The 15,173-nt window shown below is 42.2% G+C and overlaps 1 protein-coding gene across 1 annotated transcript in view; it reads right to left on the reverse strand.

Moving 5' to 3' along the window:
* The window catches only part of Pex7 (peroxisomal biogenesis factor 7), a 68,129-nt gene extending 53,703 nt beyond the window's left edge, over window positions 1-14,426 (reverse strand). The window contains exons 1-5 of the mRNA XM_057762240.1: window positions 14,207-14,426; window positions 12,589-12,646; window positions 11,054-11,204; window positions 1,086-1,163; window positions 596-704 (exon numbers count right to left, since the gene is read on the reverse strand). Coding sequence (XP_057618223.1) covers window positions 596-704; window positions 1,086-1,163; window positions 11,054-11,204; window positions 12,589-12,646; window positions 14,207-14,321 — 511 coding nt within the window. The 5' untranslated portion in view covers window positions 14,322-14,426. The remainder of the gene's footprint in view (window positions 1-595; window positions 705-1,085; window positions 1,164-11,053; window positions 11,205-12,588; window positions 12,647-14,206) is intronic.
* Window positions 14,427-15,173: the final 747 nt, after the last annotated feature.

Consider the following 15,173-nt stretch of genomic DNA (forward strand, 5'->3'; position numbering starts at 1 on the left):
ATTCACCAAGACGTGTATCTCGGGTCCAAACTCGACCTTCTTGTTAGAAAGCCCATTTCGGTCTCACAGGTTCGATAGTGGTCTAAAACAAGAGAACAACAGAAGCGATCCTCCTCTTTCAAATGTGTTTTTAAACCTGTTATGACATTGTAAGCCACAAATCTGTCTGTACCAACAAACCCTAATATTTATTGTAAAAGGGCTATTATTCAATGAAACACAATCTGGGGACTCAGCTCTAGGTTAATTTTTGTCAAGAAACTGACCAAAATAAATAAATAAATAAATAAATAAAAGAAGAAGAGAAAGAAGGAAGGAAGGAGGAAGGAAAAAGAAAGGGAAAGAAAGAAAGAGAAGAAAAGAGAGAAAAGAAAGGTCCTAAGGGCTGTGGATGTAGCTCGGTACATGCTCAGCATGTCCAAACTCTGGTTCAACCTCCAACATTAAAAAAAAAAAAAAAAAAAAAAAAAACTATCCTAAGAATCCAAAATGGGTACATTACACTTTCATTTTCTCTGAATTTAGAGAGTACACAGCGCCACCTAATGGTAAAAAGGTAGTCAACCCATAAGGCTTTTGGGAAATTCAGAGTTACCTGAGGTTGAAGCAAAACAACCAGGGATGTGGGGAGACCAGATTGTGCTGTAGATGACACTTTTATGCCCACTAAAGGTATACAGAGAATTCCGAACAGTAGGATCCCACTGAAAATAAATGAGAAGATCAATTAGTCAACAAAGTAAATACAAATGTACTTTTATATATGCTATGTATCACTGTATATGTGTGTCATAAATAACATATACATTTATATATACACATAAGAGACATATATTTCAAAGATTTTTAAGATTAAATTTTTTCATAAAATAAGATTGCCTTTAAGGGACTAAAATAATTAAGCTAATTATTAGGTTGTAGCCAAGACTAAATTTTAAAAATTTTGACAAACATTTAAATAAATCCTTTGGAAAAGAAAATTAATTGATCACGTTTAAAGCTAAAGAATATTTTAGAAAATAAAATATTTCAATGGAAGCTTGGAAGGAAACTATTTGTTTTTAAATGCAGTAATGCCAACATACCACTTTGACAGTATGATCCCATGAGCCAGACACCACGAGTTGTTCACCTCTAGTTTGGCTCCAATCAACACTATACACCTAAAAAAAAATTAATGTTTAGAAAGTAAAACAGCATCAAGTTAAATATTATATTTTAGCTCTTTATATCATTGTCAATCTGCAACTCAGTGTATTAAACATTAAGCACTACCCATTTCTACATGGTGTCTAAACAACAGAAAGGTGATCCTGTCCATTCACCCACTCTGTCTTAACAGAAGTCTGCAGTTTCTAAACCTGCATCACCAAGACAAGTTATACACACTTTTAAATCTACCAGCTGATCATTACTCATAGCACCACAAAGAAATGTCAAAACAGATAGGAAAGTTATCTTAAAGTCAGGCAGTGGTAGTGTACACTTTTATTCCCAGCACTCCAAGGCAGAGGCAGGTAGACCTCTGCGAGTTTGAGGCCAGCAACCAAGTCTACAAAGCAAGTTCCAGGGCAGCCAGAGCTGTTACACCAAGAAACCCTGTCTCCAAAAAACACACACGCACACACACAAAAAATAATAAGGAAGGAAGAAAAGAAGGAGGGGGGAGGGAAGGAAAAAGAGAGAGAGGAGGGAAAGAAAGGAAAGAAAAAGAGAGAGAGAAAGTCATCTTTAAAAGCTTGCTTCCCCAGCATTCATAAAAAGCATTAAAACTCAGTATCCCCACCTGGCCTTCCCGAGGTCCGGGCAGGCAGCTTTGGGTACCCAGCAGTGCTGCTCAAGTTCAACACTCAGTCTTCATTCTATCACTTTATGCACCACCCCTACTCTAACGTGCATTCGATGACATATTGCTAACTATCCTTTAGAAGAACAGTCCAGACATCCACCTGAGCTTGTTGTTATTACCAGTCAGCTGGCTCACAGCCATCTGTAATGAGGTCTGGTGCCCTCTTCTGGCCTGCAGGCATGCAGACAGAACAATGTATACATAATAAATAAATAAATATTTTTAAAAAAATAAAGAAAAACAGACATAAGTACAAAAGGAGTACTATGATGATTTGAAAGAAAGTGGACCCCAAAAGGAGCCGTGGTAATGGGAGGGTGGCCCTGTTGGAGTAGGTGTGATATTGTTGGAGGAAGTGTGTTGCTGTGGAGATGGGCTCTGAGGTCTCATATATGCTCAAGCCATGCCCAGTGAGCCAGTCTACTTCTTGTTGCCTACATATCAGCAGCTCCTTCTCCAGCACCATGTCTGCAACCATGTTCCCAGCATGATGATAATGAACTAAACCTCTGAAACTGTAAGCCATCCCAATTAAATGTTTTCCATTATAAGAGTTGCCATGGTCATGGTGTCTCTTCACAGCAACAGAAACCCTAAGACAAGAACTGTGGTAAAGAGTTGGCTTAATACTCAGAAAAGTAGGCTCCAGCAGAACACAGGGCTGGCTAAAATGTTTGTAGGCTTAATTAGCAGAGGTGAATCAGTGACCAGAGACACTGCCAAAGACACAAAGGAGCTGGGCATGGTAGCACACGCATTTGAAGCCAGTACTCAAGAGGTAGAAGCAGAGGCATCATAAGCTTAAAGCCATCCTGGGCTGCATAGTAAGACCCTAACTCAAAAAGAGTAAAAATATACAAATAGAAAGATTCAGTGCCCAACAATTAGGGCTAGGAAACGCCAAGAACAACACCAAGGTTCCAGGCAACTGTGAGTGAGGGATATTTACACAGTGGAAGACTGGAGGAAGGAAGGTAACATGAAACTTTCCACATTCAGGGTGTCTAGAACAATAGGTAATTTCCTCAGGCTGCTACAACTGCAAACAGTTCACAGCCTGAGAGATGCTTGGGGGATACCGCTGAAAAGAGAATCCTGGGCTCCACTGGATTAGCCTCAAGTCAATTCACTCAACTCGTCAACAGACACTAAATACCTAGTAATACAGGCATGAAGATGAGACGGCTGGATGCTAGACAAGAGCAGCCCTGGTGCACTTACACGTTTATGAGAGCAGGCATCTATAAACGCATAAACATAAAGTTGTGTCATTTCCTAAAACCTGCGAGGAAAGGTAAAGACCACCAAGACTTAACAAGGGCAGCCAGCTCCTTCTCAATACCATGAGCAGGAAAGAACCTGCCTTTGGGGAGAGAGAGCAGGAGAGACTTGAAGCAACAGACAAGCCTGCCCTCCCTCAGGAACAGAGAGCTAAGAATTAAGAGGGGACTTCTTAATGGCCATGTCTAAACTTGCTAATTCCGCGACGTGACTGTCATCAACCATTAGCTACCACTTAAGAGTACAGCAACTCTCTGACTACCCTCCCCATCCCTTCCTGCCTGATTTTATGCAGTGTAGCCTTTATCCAGGCCGCATGAAATCATATTTATAAGTACAGATGAATGTCACTGCCCTGGCCAAAGCCTTTCAACATCATGTGGCCTCTGCAGATTTCAGTTTCACTCAGGGTTCTGTAAGATTCATTCATGATGATTTGTGCTGCCCAAAGGTCAAAATCATGCAAAACTATGCGTGGCTTTGGAGCGCATTCATATGTAAGCAAAGAAAGTGTAAACAGAAAACTGAAGAAAGTGCTGTTTCTGGGGGAAAGGAAAGGCAAAGGGGAGAGTGTAAGATCATACAGAGGTCATCAGGGACCTCAGAGCATAAGTAGTGCTTTATTTCTTACGCTACATGGCAAATATTTAAGTGTTCGATGCTCCATTTCTACATCTTATATATATTTATATATATGAAATATTCCTAACAAGGTAAGAAATCAGTAATGCCTTTCCATTTATCATCACTAATGGCCAAATTATAACTGTGCCTAGCCCAGGCCTCCATCTGTCCTTGCCTTTCTGGTTCCCTACGCTTTGCCTTTCACACTGATGTTCTCACTTTCCTACCTAATTCTGCATTCCTGTTCTCCTCAGACTCGAGAATGTTCTTCCTGCCCCTTCCCACTGGCGGTACTGTACCCACTCTCAGCCCTTGCCATGGCCTCACTTCACAGAGCAAGCAAGAACCTCAGAACACAAGGTCATGGCAGACCTGTTCATTTTCCCAGCTGGGCCAAGCACGGTGTCTCACACTCAGCAGCACTAAGAGACACTCTTGGAATACACAGTGACCCTGAATAAAAGCACATCTTGGTCTCTGTGTGCTCGTCTGTTAATTCTCTGTTCCCTGTTTCCCTCTCCACTACCACTAGAAGAATGGGCATAGCAGACAGTCAAATTAAATATAAATAAAGAAGAGGAGGTGTAGTACCTGACTTGAAGTTTTAAAAGCAGGGTACTTACTATAAAGGCCTAACTTATGAAATTACTCTTGGCACTGAGTAAAATTAATTGGAAAATAGGAGAGAGAAAAACAAACAAAAAGTCACCGGCAATATTTTGTGTCACTTTACCAAAGCTGTACCTCATCAAAACCTGTTTGAAAGGATATATTTTATAACTGAAACCAACTCCCAAAGAGCTTGGGTTAATCTACCCTAACATGCTGCCCTTTTGTAAGCTGGCCTACTTAATTAAAAACAGTCAAATAGAAACCTGCCAAGGATTCTCACTTACCTTTGCATGAATGCAAAGAAGGGACAGTGACTTTTAATTACTGAATGATTAAAAGGGGCTATATATTTCTTTTGCTATAGGACAAATTTCAAATCTTTTTCAGCATGGAAATTTGAAAGCGTGTATGAAGCTATAGAGTATTTCACAGCGCTCGACGTTTTGTCCGTCATTCTGCTCATCTTGCTTCACTGTTTCCAGGACCGACTGAGTGTTGGCCAGAATAGTTTACTATCAGATCAATTCTCTCCTAAGTGCTTCAGCAGATAAGGGCTTTCTTTCAACATTAGCAAAAGGTCATATGTACCCCTAACAAGATTAACAGTGGTTCCCTAACAGCATCCAGTATAAATGTGTAATTCTCTGTCTGAGAATTGCACCTAGAGTAATGTCTCCTGATCCCTTTGAGGCTAGGATGGCATGCCCCTTCCCATGTTGCTTTCTCTCCCCACCTTCCAAGGTCTCTATCTGCTGAAGGAATGAAGTTGTTCACTCTGCACAAGACTCCACATGCTGGCTGTGACCATTTCCTCGTGGCAGTCCTTCACTCTTCCTATTTCCTTGAAAGTGGAAGTTAGATCAGGAGGCTTAATCAGATTCAGTTCAATTGTTCTAGCTTTCTATTGAATCAGGAGGCTCTAACTTCTGATTGGCCCGCTTTTCGTGATCCTAGACTGCAGAGGATGTTTCAATCTTGTTTAATGGTTTTAGCATCTGCAGATGACTCCTTCCCAGAGTCACTATTTCATTAGTGGCCACGAAGTGCCAATTTGCCTTTTATTCCTTCTGCGTATGTTTCGCGAGATTCTACTGTAAGGAATTTTCCAATCAACTTCTTGTTTTCTTCACAATGAATTCCTACAGAGATGACCAGGCCTGCCATGATCCCTCATTAGTGGTCAGAAAAACCGTGTTGGCAATCCAATTAATCTTTACCAGTGGTGACTTTCTTCTGATTTTCACAATTTCATGTGCAAAAAATACACACATGATTGTGAGGATATGTATGTATACATTCCGTGTTTTCATCTGTTCCTTCCGATGCACAGACTGTGATCTTTAGCCACTAAGAGTCCTTTCAAATTGTCTCTTCGCAACCTTGGGCATGTCTCCAAAGTCTTCTCATAGCTTTCTTGCTTTCTGACACAAGAAGATGTCTTAGATTCACCGTGTCTATTTCCTATCCAATCCTAGAATCACTGACTTCTCCAAAGCCCACTGTTTGGCTAGAAGACTACTTAGAAGCTGCTGTCTAGGCACTAAAGATGCTCACCGCTGAAGAGGAGGGAACACTTTACAGGGCGAAGACCCGGGGAAGACACATCCTTAACAGAGGAAAAATAAACCACGTGTATACAGCTAGTTCACCCGCAATTTTAAGATGGACATTCTGTATATTGTCTTTATTCCCGCGCTCTTACAGGAAAGTGTTTGGTTTCAATGGCATAACTGCTGCTAAACATCATCTTATGGACACAGATGAGATCTTCAGAGTAACAACACTGATTTTTCTGAATGAAGTTTAAAATTTCTTTCTATTATCTTTCCATTCATGAGACACACATATCAGAGACAGCAATCACAATACTGTATTTTTAAAGTCATTTGAAATATTGATTTCTAATACCTGATTACGGAGCCAGCTACCAGGCCCCAGATCATCTCTTTTTATGTCCTGCTTTAAATTATGATTTCTAATTTTGTAAAACATTTTCTAACTTTGTAAAATGTTTCACTGGTCCTAGGTCAAAATCATGAGCTATGGTTAGAGAAACCTCACTTCCATTTTTGAGTCAGTGCCCTTCTCTCCACTTGCTTTATATGCAACTGATACTGTTAGTTTTAGAACTGCATTTCCGCTGTTTCTTTTGAAATAAATATATGCATATATTTATTACAAAAATATAAATGATTTAAACTACAAAGTTGTATCTATTACACTATATTCCTCTTACATAAAATGTAAGTATTATATATTTTAAAATAATTCTTCCATGAGATACTTTATATGAGCTTATAACAAAACTAAGAATAATTTCCAGTTTTACATATAAAGTTATAAAGTAAGACCAAATAAAGTCAGTCTTGGTGACACATTCCTATAATTACAGCATTTGAGGTGGGAGGGTCCTGAGTTCAAAGCCATCCTTGGCTACATAGCAATGTCAAGACCAGCCAACATTACACAACCACTGTGATAGTTTGAATTTAACTGGTCCCCATAATCTCATAGGAAGTGGCACTATTAGCAGATATGGCTTTGTTGGAGTGGACAGGTCTTGTTGGAGGAAGTGTGTCACTGTGGGGGTTGGTTCTGAGGTTTCCTATGCCCAGTATCTCAGTTGACTTCCTGTGGCCTACAAAATGTAGGACTGTCAGTTACTACTCGAACACCACTTCTGCCTGCACATCGCTACGCTCCCTGTCAAGATGATAACAGACTGAACCTCTTAAACTGTAAATGAGCCACCCCAAATAAATGTCTCCTTTGTAAGAGTTGCCATGATAGAGCAGGGCCTGGTGGGCACACCTTTAATCCCAGCACTAGGGCAGCAGAAATAGGCAGAGCTCTATGAGTTTGAGGCCAACATAGTCTACAGAGTGAGTTTCAGGATAGCCAGAGCTCTTACACAGAGAAACCTGGTGTAGGAGTTCCTTCTGTTTGCTTGTTGCTTTTATTGGATAATGAATGCCTTGGCCTAGTTGATAGGGCAGAACTTAGGTAGGCGGAGAAGACAGAATTGAATTCTGGGAAAAAGAAGCAGAGTGAGAGAGACGTCATGGATCTTCTGCCTGAGACTGACGCTGGTTAGAATCTTGCCGGTAAACCACAGTCACGTGGCAATACACAGATTAATAGAAATGGGTTAAATTAAGATGTAAGAATTGGCCAATAAGAAGTTAGAGCAATGGGCCAGGCAATGTTTAAATGAGTACAGTTTCTGTGTGATCATTTTTGGGTGTAAGCTAGCTGGGCGGCCAGGGTGACAAGCAGCCCGCTCCTCCTGTTACAGAAACCTTGTCTCAAAAGAGCTGCTTGTGGTCATGGTGTCTTTCACAGTCAACAAAGACTCTGTCAAAACAAAAAAGATCTAAAAACTAAATAATTCTCCTACATATGTCTCCTAACGGGTTCTAAAACAGGAGATGGCATTCTAATTCTTACCTACAGTTCTTGCTCTTGCTCTGGAGACAGGCCTAGTATTGACACCCACTGACACCCATACTGAGTACCTGAGAAAGATGGCAGATACAGTAGCAATGATCGTGTATGAAAATCCTTCTCTACCCAAACAAATTTTATTACCGCTTCTATCTATTTAAAACCACCATTCTCTCATCTTTAAATTTTTAAAGAAAGTTTAGAGTTTGGATAAATGGAATATGAATAATAAAAACTATGCGTGGTAAAGCTACTGCTCTGGTTTCATTTCTGTTGACAAAAAGTAGCACTGTGGGGGTGCGGGGGGGGGGACACAGAGATCACTGGAGCCCCTGGCTGCTAGGCTAGCTCTGAGTTCAGTGAGACACTCCGTCTCAAAGAAATAAAAAGGAGAGCGACAGAAAATGAACCAGTATCCTCCTCTCGCCTCTGTACACACACTCAAACACACAACATCTATGTCGCCCCATACACACTCAAACACACAACATACATGCCACCCCCATGCACGCCCACACACACACTCAAACACACAACATATATGCCGCCCACACACACACTCAAACACACAAATTACATGTCGCCTACACATACACACAGAACATATATGCCATCCCCACACACACTCAGACACACAAACTACATGTCGCCTACACACACACAAACACACAACACATATGCCACTCCTATAAGTGCACATATATAACACACATGCCCCCACATATTTGAACACACACATGCAAATATATAAGACACATGCCCCCCCACAAAATACATATCTAAATAAAATTTAATATTTAAAAATTGTATGAGAGGAAAACAATCCAGAATAGTAGACACATAACACAAAGCAAAGTACATCTTCAACTCAAAACAAAACAAAAACCCAGTTCATAAATATAGAATAAACTAAAGAGATTCAACACCAGTTCAAATACCAAAGATCTGGAGCTTTACCTGTGAACCCAGAGTAACCCAGCACTGAGACACGACATGGCTATCCTCAGAAGATATCACTAGAACTGAGGGCTCAGGACTATGGAAGACCCATAGTGACATTTCAGAACATATTCAATGCACCACAGCAGAAAGGGGAGTGTCAAAACAGAGTTCTAGGAGGGCAGAGGTCATGTCAGCTGAGGACAAGATGAAGAAATGCCAAGTGTTCTAAAGGGGAAAACCAAAGGGACATGATGACTATTTCCAAAGCTTCTCTCTAGGTTAGGAGGGTTTGGGCTTAGGTTCACCTCTTCAGAGAACGGTGTGTGAAGCAAGAGTTAGCTGCTATAGAAGGCAGATTTGAGCAGGGCGGTGGTGCGCAGGCCTTTAGAGGCAGAGGTAGGTGATCCCAGCGGGGAGACCATAGCTCAAGGTCCTTTCTAGTAACCCAGTGAGCCCTTATCTCAAAGACATAACAAAACTGTCAGCAAAAATGATGGAACTTCAAAGCGTCTGGACTTTGGACTTGCTGCTGAAGGGATTTTTTCTTTTTTTTCTTGTTGTTGTTTTTTGTTTGGTTGTTTGTTTTTAGAGACAGGGTTTCTCTGTAGCTTTTGGAGCCTGTCCTGTAGATTAGGCTGGCTTTGAACTCACAGAGATCTGTCTGCCTGAAGGGATTCTTTCATTGAACACCCTGAAACCTGAGTTCCTCCTTTACCAAAGTTGCCAGTACCCAGTGATTGTTATAAAAAGACCATAATTTGCCACCACACCATTCAAGAAGACATCCCAACACAAGAAAGTAATAGAAAGTGTTCATGATTTTTAGAACCAATTGTAGAAATACTGAGTTTTTAAAAAATAGCTGTAAGTACACAATGTTCTCTAGGATGCTCACAGAACTGAATTTTTATACAAAGCACTAATGTTCTTCCATCCAGTTAGTAAACACTTGTTGAAGGCCTACGATGAGACAGCGGAAGCGTAGGTAAAAATTTGAAAGCACATTTGCAAATCTTTGAAGACTCCATTGCTACTTTGGGGTGAAAACATTTAAGGTAAAATATAAAATGCCAAGAAAGAATGTCCTCCTCTGACAGGGCCCACAGGTGTGGGTCCATCTTACCTTGATAAAGGTCGGAGAGTTGGAACTACTGCTCTCTCAAGGTTACTTTCAACAGGTGTGGCTAATATCCAGCCCTGGTATTTCAGGTATTAAGAAGTAGATCTGTTTCTACCTCAAACCAAAGTCTAAGCACCCGGCTAGGTTCCTACTCCCTTAGGGAGATAACTATGGGTCCCACCCAGGGAGTGGTTTGCCTATAGAGTATTTTGGTCTAGGGTGTGAGTGTTACTTGTCTTGTTCTGGCAACAGAATGTTTAACTAAGAATGTAGCCCCTAATCCTGCAACTGATCTCTTCATTCCCTGTATCACATCAATGCCAGTTTTTTTTTTTTTTTTTTTTTTTTTTTTTTTTTTTTTTTTTTTTTTTTTTTTTTTTTTTATCTTATTCCTACCTCTTGGGGTCAGGGTATTTGAGCAAATGGAAATTAAAGGCAGGCGACTTTCGGTACCCACTGTATGTGCCTCCAGTGCTAGCCTATGTTTCTGCTTCTTATTTCCTCTATATCTATGTTCCTAGGAATGCTGATCCTCATGCTCCTACCCTGGAACACATGAATCCACAGCTAAGAGCCCCGTAAAATCACCCCCCCCCCGAAAAGATGGCTTATGACACTCATCGCATTCCCTAAAACATATGCGCACATTTCAGTTCTTCCAGAGTTGAAACCAGTTCCTATGCCCCATATGACTTCACACACACGTGCGTGCACACACACACAAATTAAAAACAGTGAATCTTAAATTTCCTTTAGTAAACTCAGCTTCCTAGTTGGTATTTGATGCTGCTACTTGGATATACTCTGAGTCTCTCTGAAGCCCAAGGACAGTTGTGACAGAGCCTGTGAACAGCCCGCCCACCCTCTCTTAAGGCTCTGCATGGCAGACGCATTCCCAGGGCATAAGGAACGTCAGGGTGCTGGGCGGAGGGAACGAGGCCACAGCACACTGCTGGAGGCGCTGGCATGGCCTAGCGAGGAGCCTGACCTTTTCTTTCCTTGTGTTAAGCCAAGAATTACTTTGTGTTTGAATAATAAAACACTAAGTGACACTCCTATGAACAAGAAACATTAAAGCTCAACCTTGTCCCCTCAAACCATTTCCCATGTTCATTCGCAAAGAGATTTCAACCAAAGTCAAAGACAGAAAAGCAACCATTCCCGAGAGATGCCCATCCTACCTCCTGAGTGTGTTCTTTGTAGACCTGCAGGGGCCCTGTGGCTTTGGCAGTATCCCAGAGCTGCAGGGAACCATCCCCACTACAGGTGACAAGGACGTGCTCATTGTTTTCACTCCAGGTGACATCAAACAATCCATCATTCCAGTCGAAGCTGTAGCAGAGTTAAAAAGATACCCATGAACTGCTGGTCAGAAAGTGATTGACGGTCTCTAAGTTTATAGTTAGTTTTCCTCCTCAGTTTTTCACATATTGTAACACACATGATCTCATATGATCTTAAAAAGTGTGAGTCAAGCAGGTCCTTCACAGAAATGGGTTCAGAAAGGCAGAAAGAAAGGGTCAGGGAGTGCAGGCAGATAACTAGAAAACTAAAGTTTTGCAGCCACTAATATGACGCCATCTACCTAGGGCAGGCTGTCACACCTGCGGCCTGCTGTAGCCTGTGATTCATGGCATGCACCAGCAATCACTTCAAAATCCTGAGGCCAACCATTTTGAATCCTCCCATAAGTCTTTCCTCTGAGCTGTACGAGCCTTATTGCATAGATCTTTCATCTGGGCTACGAACAGGTAGTCATCTTCTAACGAAACCTCTTTCCTCTGCCTTTGACTAACCCCGATGGAGTATTAAGAGTCCAATCAACACAGAAGACGGGTACAGAGAGAAGAGAAACACTGGGTAACTCATAAGATGGGCATTAGCTCTTGCTTACATAAAGCTAAATTACAGCAGGACAGCGAAGATGGGCAGTGTCACAGGGTACCCTAGTTGACTCACTGTTTAAAATATGCAATTTCTAAATGAACACTAATCAGCTCGAGAAACCTAAGTAGAAAAAATAATTTCTATTGGTTTATGCCAATGCAAAAGTTTCCCTTATATTATAAATCAAAACCTATTAGTACCAAATATTCAAAAGGGAATTGTGTTAAGATTTTGACAGCAGTTGAGAGTCTATGTAAGCTTAATAATTAGAGTCTCTGTAGTGGTTTGAAGGAGAATGGCCCCCAAAAGCTCTCATATGTTTGAATGCTCAGCCCTGAGTTGACAGACGTGTTTAGAAAGGTTTAGGAGGTGTGGTATTTGTTGGAAGAAGTGTATCATTGGGGGTGGGCTCTGAGACTTCAAAAGACATGCCCCATTCCCAGCATGCATCTCTCTGCCTCTTACCTGAGGATCAAGATGTGAGCTCTCAACTGTTCCTGGAGCCATGCTCTTGCTCTGCCATCATGGACTCTAACCCTCTGAGACCACAAACCCAGATTAAACACTTTATTTTATAAGTTGTCTTGATCATAGTGGGGTTTTTGTTGTTGTTTTGTTTTATTCTGGGGTTTTCTTTGGTTTTTCGAGACAGAGTTTCTCTATAGCTTTGGAGCCTGTCCTGGAACTAGCTCTTGTAGACCAGGTTGGCCTCGAACTCACAAAGATACGCCTGCCTCTGCCTCCCGAGTGCAGAGATTAAAGACGTGCACCATCACCGCCGGCTGATCATGGTGTCTTATTGCAGCAATAGGAAAGACAGCCACTGTACCTTCTAAAAATCTGTAGTCCAGATTCAGTTTGATCCAATACTAAAAGGGTTCCACAGCCTAAAGAGGAAAAAAAAAAGAAAATAAGACCATGCTGTTGAACTTTCCAGGGGACACCAAGAAGAAGTATTAAGCAGTATGGACCTGCTTTAACTACCACAAATGTCCCTTAAAATAACTGTGACCACGTAAAGGATTAGAAGCTACGCGGTGTGCTTCAGTCATTAAATATTCAGCCTACCATCTGGCCTGACTGGAACCCAGACACCAGCATAAGGGAAAGATACCCAAGTGCCAACTCAAACCTAGCTAGAGGCTAGGCATACAAACCTTTCAGGTCGGTGCTAACAGCTCTACTAACAGAAGAGAAACCTCACACTTATAGACCCCCAAGACCGTGACTCTGCCTTGCTGGCTCACGCAAAACAATCTAGCATGGTGTTTTAAAACAAAGTATTGTGGAAATACCATATATTCTTTGGTCAAATGTTTTAACTTCAGTTATCTACCAGCAATTATTTACTTTTGCTAAGAGACTAGTCTCTTTCTCGCCTCTGGCCACTCCTCCCTCTCTACTAACATCTGATCAAGTGGATCTGCACTTGAACTATACAAGGAAAGATCACTAATTATTAAGCTTACATGCACACCCAAATGTTCCTAGAGCTTTAACAGAATTATATTTTGAGTTCTTGTGATCAGTATGATATTTTCATTTGCAAGGTGTTAAAGCTCTTCCACTTAAACACGGCTGATGACAAAATACCAATTCTAGGTCTGGAGAGACAGTTCGTCCCCTAGGAGCACCGGCTGCCTGCAGAGGACCCAGTCTCTGGTCCCAGCATCCACTTCCTGATTATCAACCACCAGAAACTCCAGTTCCAGGGGATCCAACGCCCTCTTTGAACTTCTTCTTCTGACCTCAGCAGGCTCCAGGCACGGCCGTGGTTTACAGACATATATACAAGCAAAACACTCAGACACACACATACACACCCTTCTAAAAACCAATTCCTAAATATACCAACTCCCTATAAGTAACCTTTCTAAAAGACTTAAAGTCCTCATCCTAACTGGGGGCCAAGGACGGTAAACGTGACCATGCAAGCACTAAGAGCTAATGACCAAAACTATAAGAAAATATGTTATTTATCACTGATTTTTAGAAAGCGTTTTTTTTTTTTTCCTACACTAGACAAAACAAACACACAGTGTGTAAACAACAGATGGGGTACGACTTAAAAGATGCCTCGGTATATGGCTTGGGTGTCTAGACAGCTCTGCAAATTTATCCATTTTCCGTGAGACAATAAAAGTACTTTCTAGTCTGTTTGAAAGATAGCATCAGTCTCCCTAGCTGAGGGTGGCTTTGAACTCGTAATTCTGTTGCCTCCCCCTTACAAGTGCTAACAAATGCATCCTTCTTAAGGAAGGAAAGACAAGCTGTAGATTTCCCCTGCGGCGCTCAAAAGCCAACTAACTGTGGCAGGGAAAGGGGACCTAGGAGGGCAGCCCGGCCCTCTGTCTCCCCCTGGCGGTGGCGGGCGGCACCGCGCGCGCTCAGAAGCGCGTGCCCGCGCTCGCCCCCGAGGCGGCGGCGGCGGCGCGGCCCGGGCTCACCCGCGATGCCGTAGTTCTGCGCAGCGGCGCAGGCCAGGCGGCCTGGCAGGTACGGGGAGAACTCGGCGGCGTAGCCGTGACGGCCCGGCACCCGCAGCGTCCGCACCGCGCTCATCCCGCCCGCCCGCCCGCAGCCACTCGGCCTCCCCGACCAGGCTGCGGAAACTGTCGCGAGGAAGAAGCACACCGCGGAGATTCAGAGAACTTAGGAAGTCCAGGAAGGCCGGGCGGAAGTGAAGACGCCGACGCCCGGGATCCTAGATTTTGATTGGGCTACGTAAAAAGAAAGCTGACGCCATGGAGACCATTTTTATTTTGGGCAATCATCCACTATTTGCTCTGGCTGAAATCAGCTGACCTTCTAGGCTTTGTTCTAGAACTAAGGGAGAAGGTTCGAGTTAGGGGACACTTCCGACAGCTGTTCATGTTGCATCGCAGCCTCTATAGCGGGTCAACTTGTGTTTTTATTAATTCTTTGAACTTTCAAAACATTGCTATTCTGTTATTTTTCTGATGATTACAAAATAAAAACCACAGCAAACTCTGAAAGCAGCTAATGAGTCCAAAGATAACAAATATAGTGCTGTGTTGCCCAAGGTAATTTGAAGCCAGACAACAATGGAGCTAAGGGAAAGAACTGTTATCATATGCAATTAACTGTCTATAGATGTTATATAGTTGCACTGTGCTCATATCTCTGGGTAATTAAGGAAAACTTGGACTCATTAGTTCGTTCATTCAAACATTTGCCAAGCATGTGCAGAGTGGAAGATGAATATGTAATTTGCCAAACCAAACACCAACAAGTGAAAGAGATTATTGTTACCATTAAACCACTCAACCTGCACAGACCAAGTCATACACCAAGTACAAGGCTGAGCTTTTCACGAAACTCAAAAAGCGCTGCTGGGGTCCGTGGTTGAACTCAGGAGATCACAAGATAGGAAAACTGTTAACTGCACTCAAA

Source organism: Chionomys nivalis, chromosome 2 (genome assembly GCF_950005125.1).
Source record: "Chionomys nivalis chromosome 2, mChiNiv1.1, whole genome shotgun sequence".
NCBI classification, from domain to species: Eukaryota; Metazoa; Chordata; class Mammalia; order Rodentia; family Cricetidae; genus Chionomys; species Chionomys nivalis.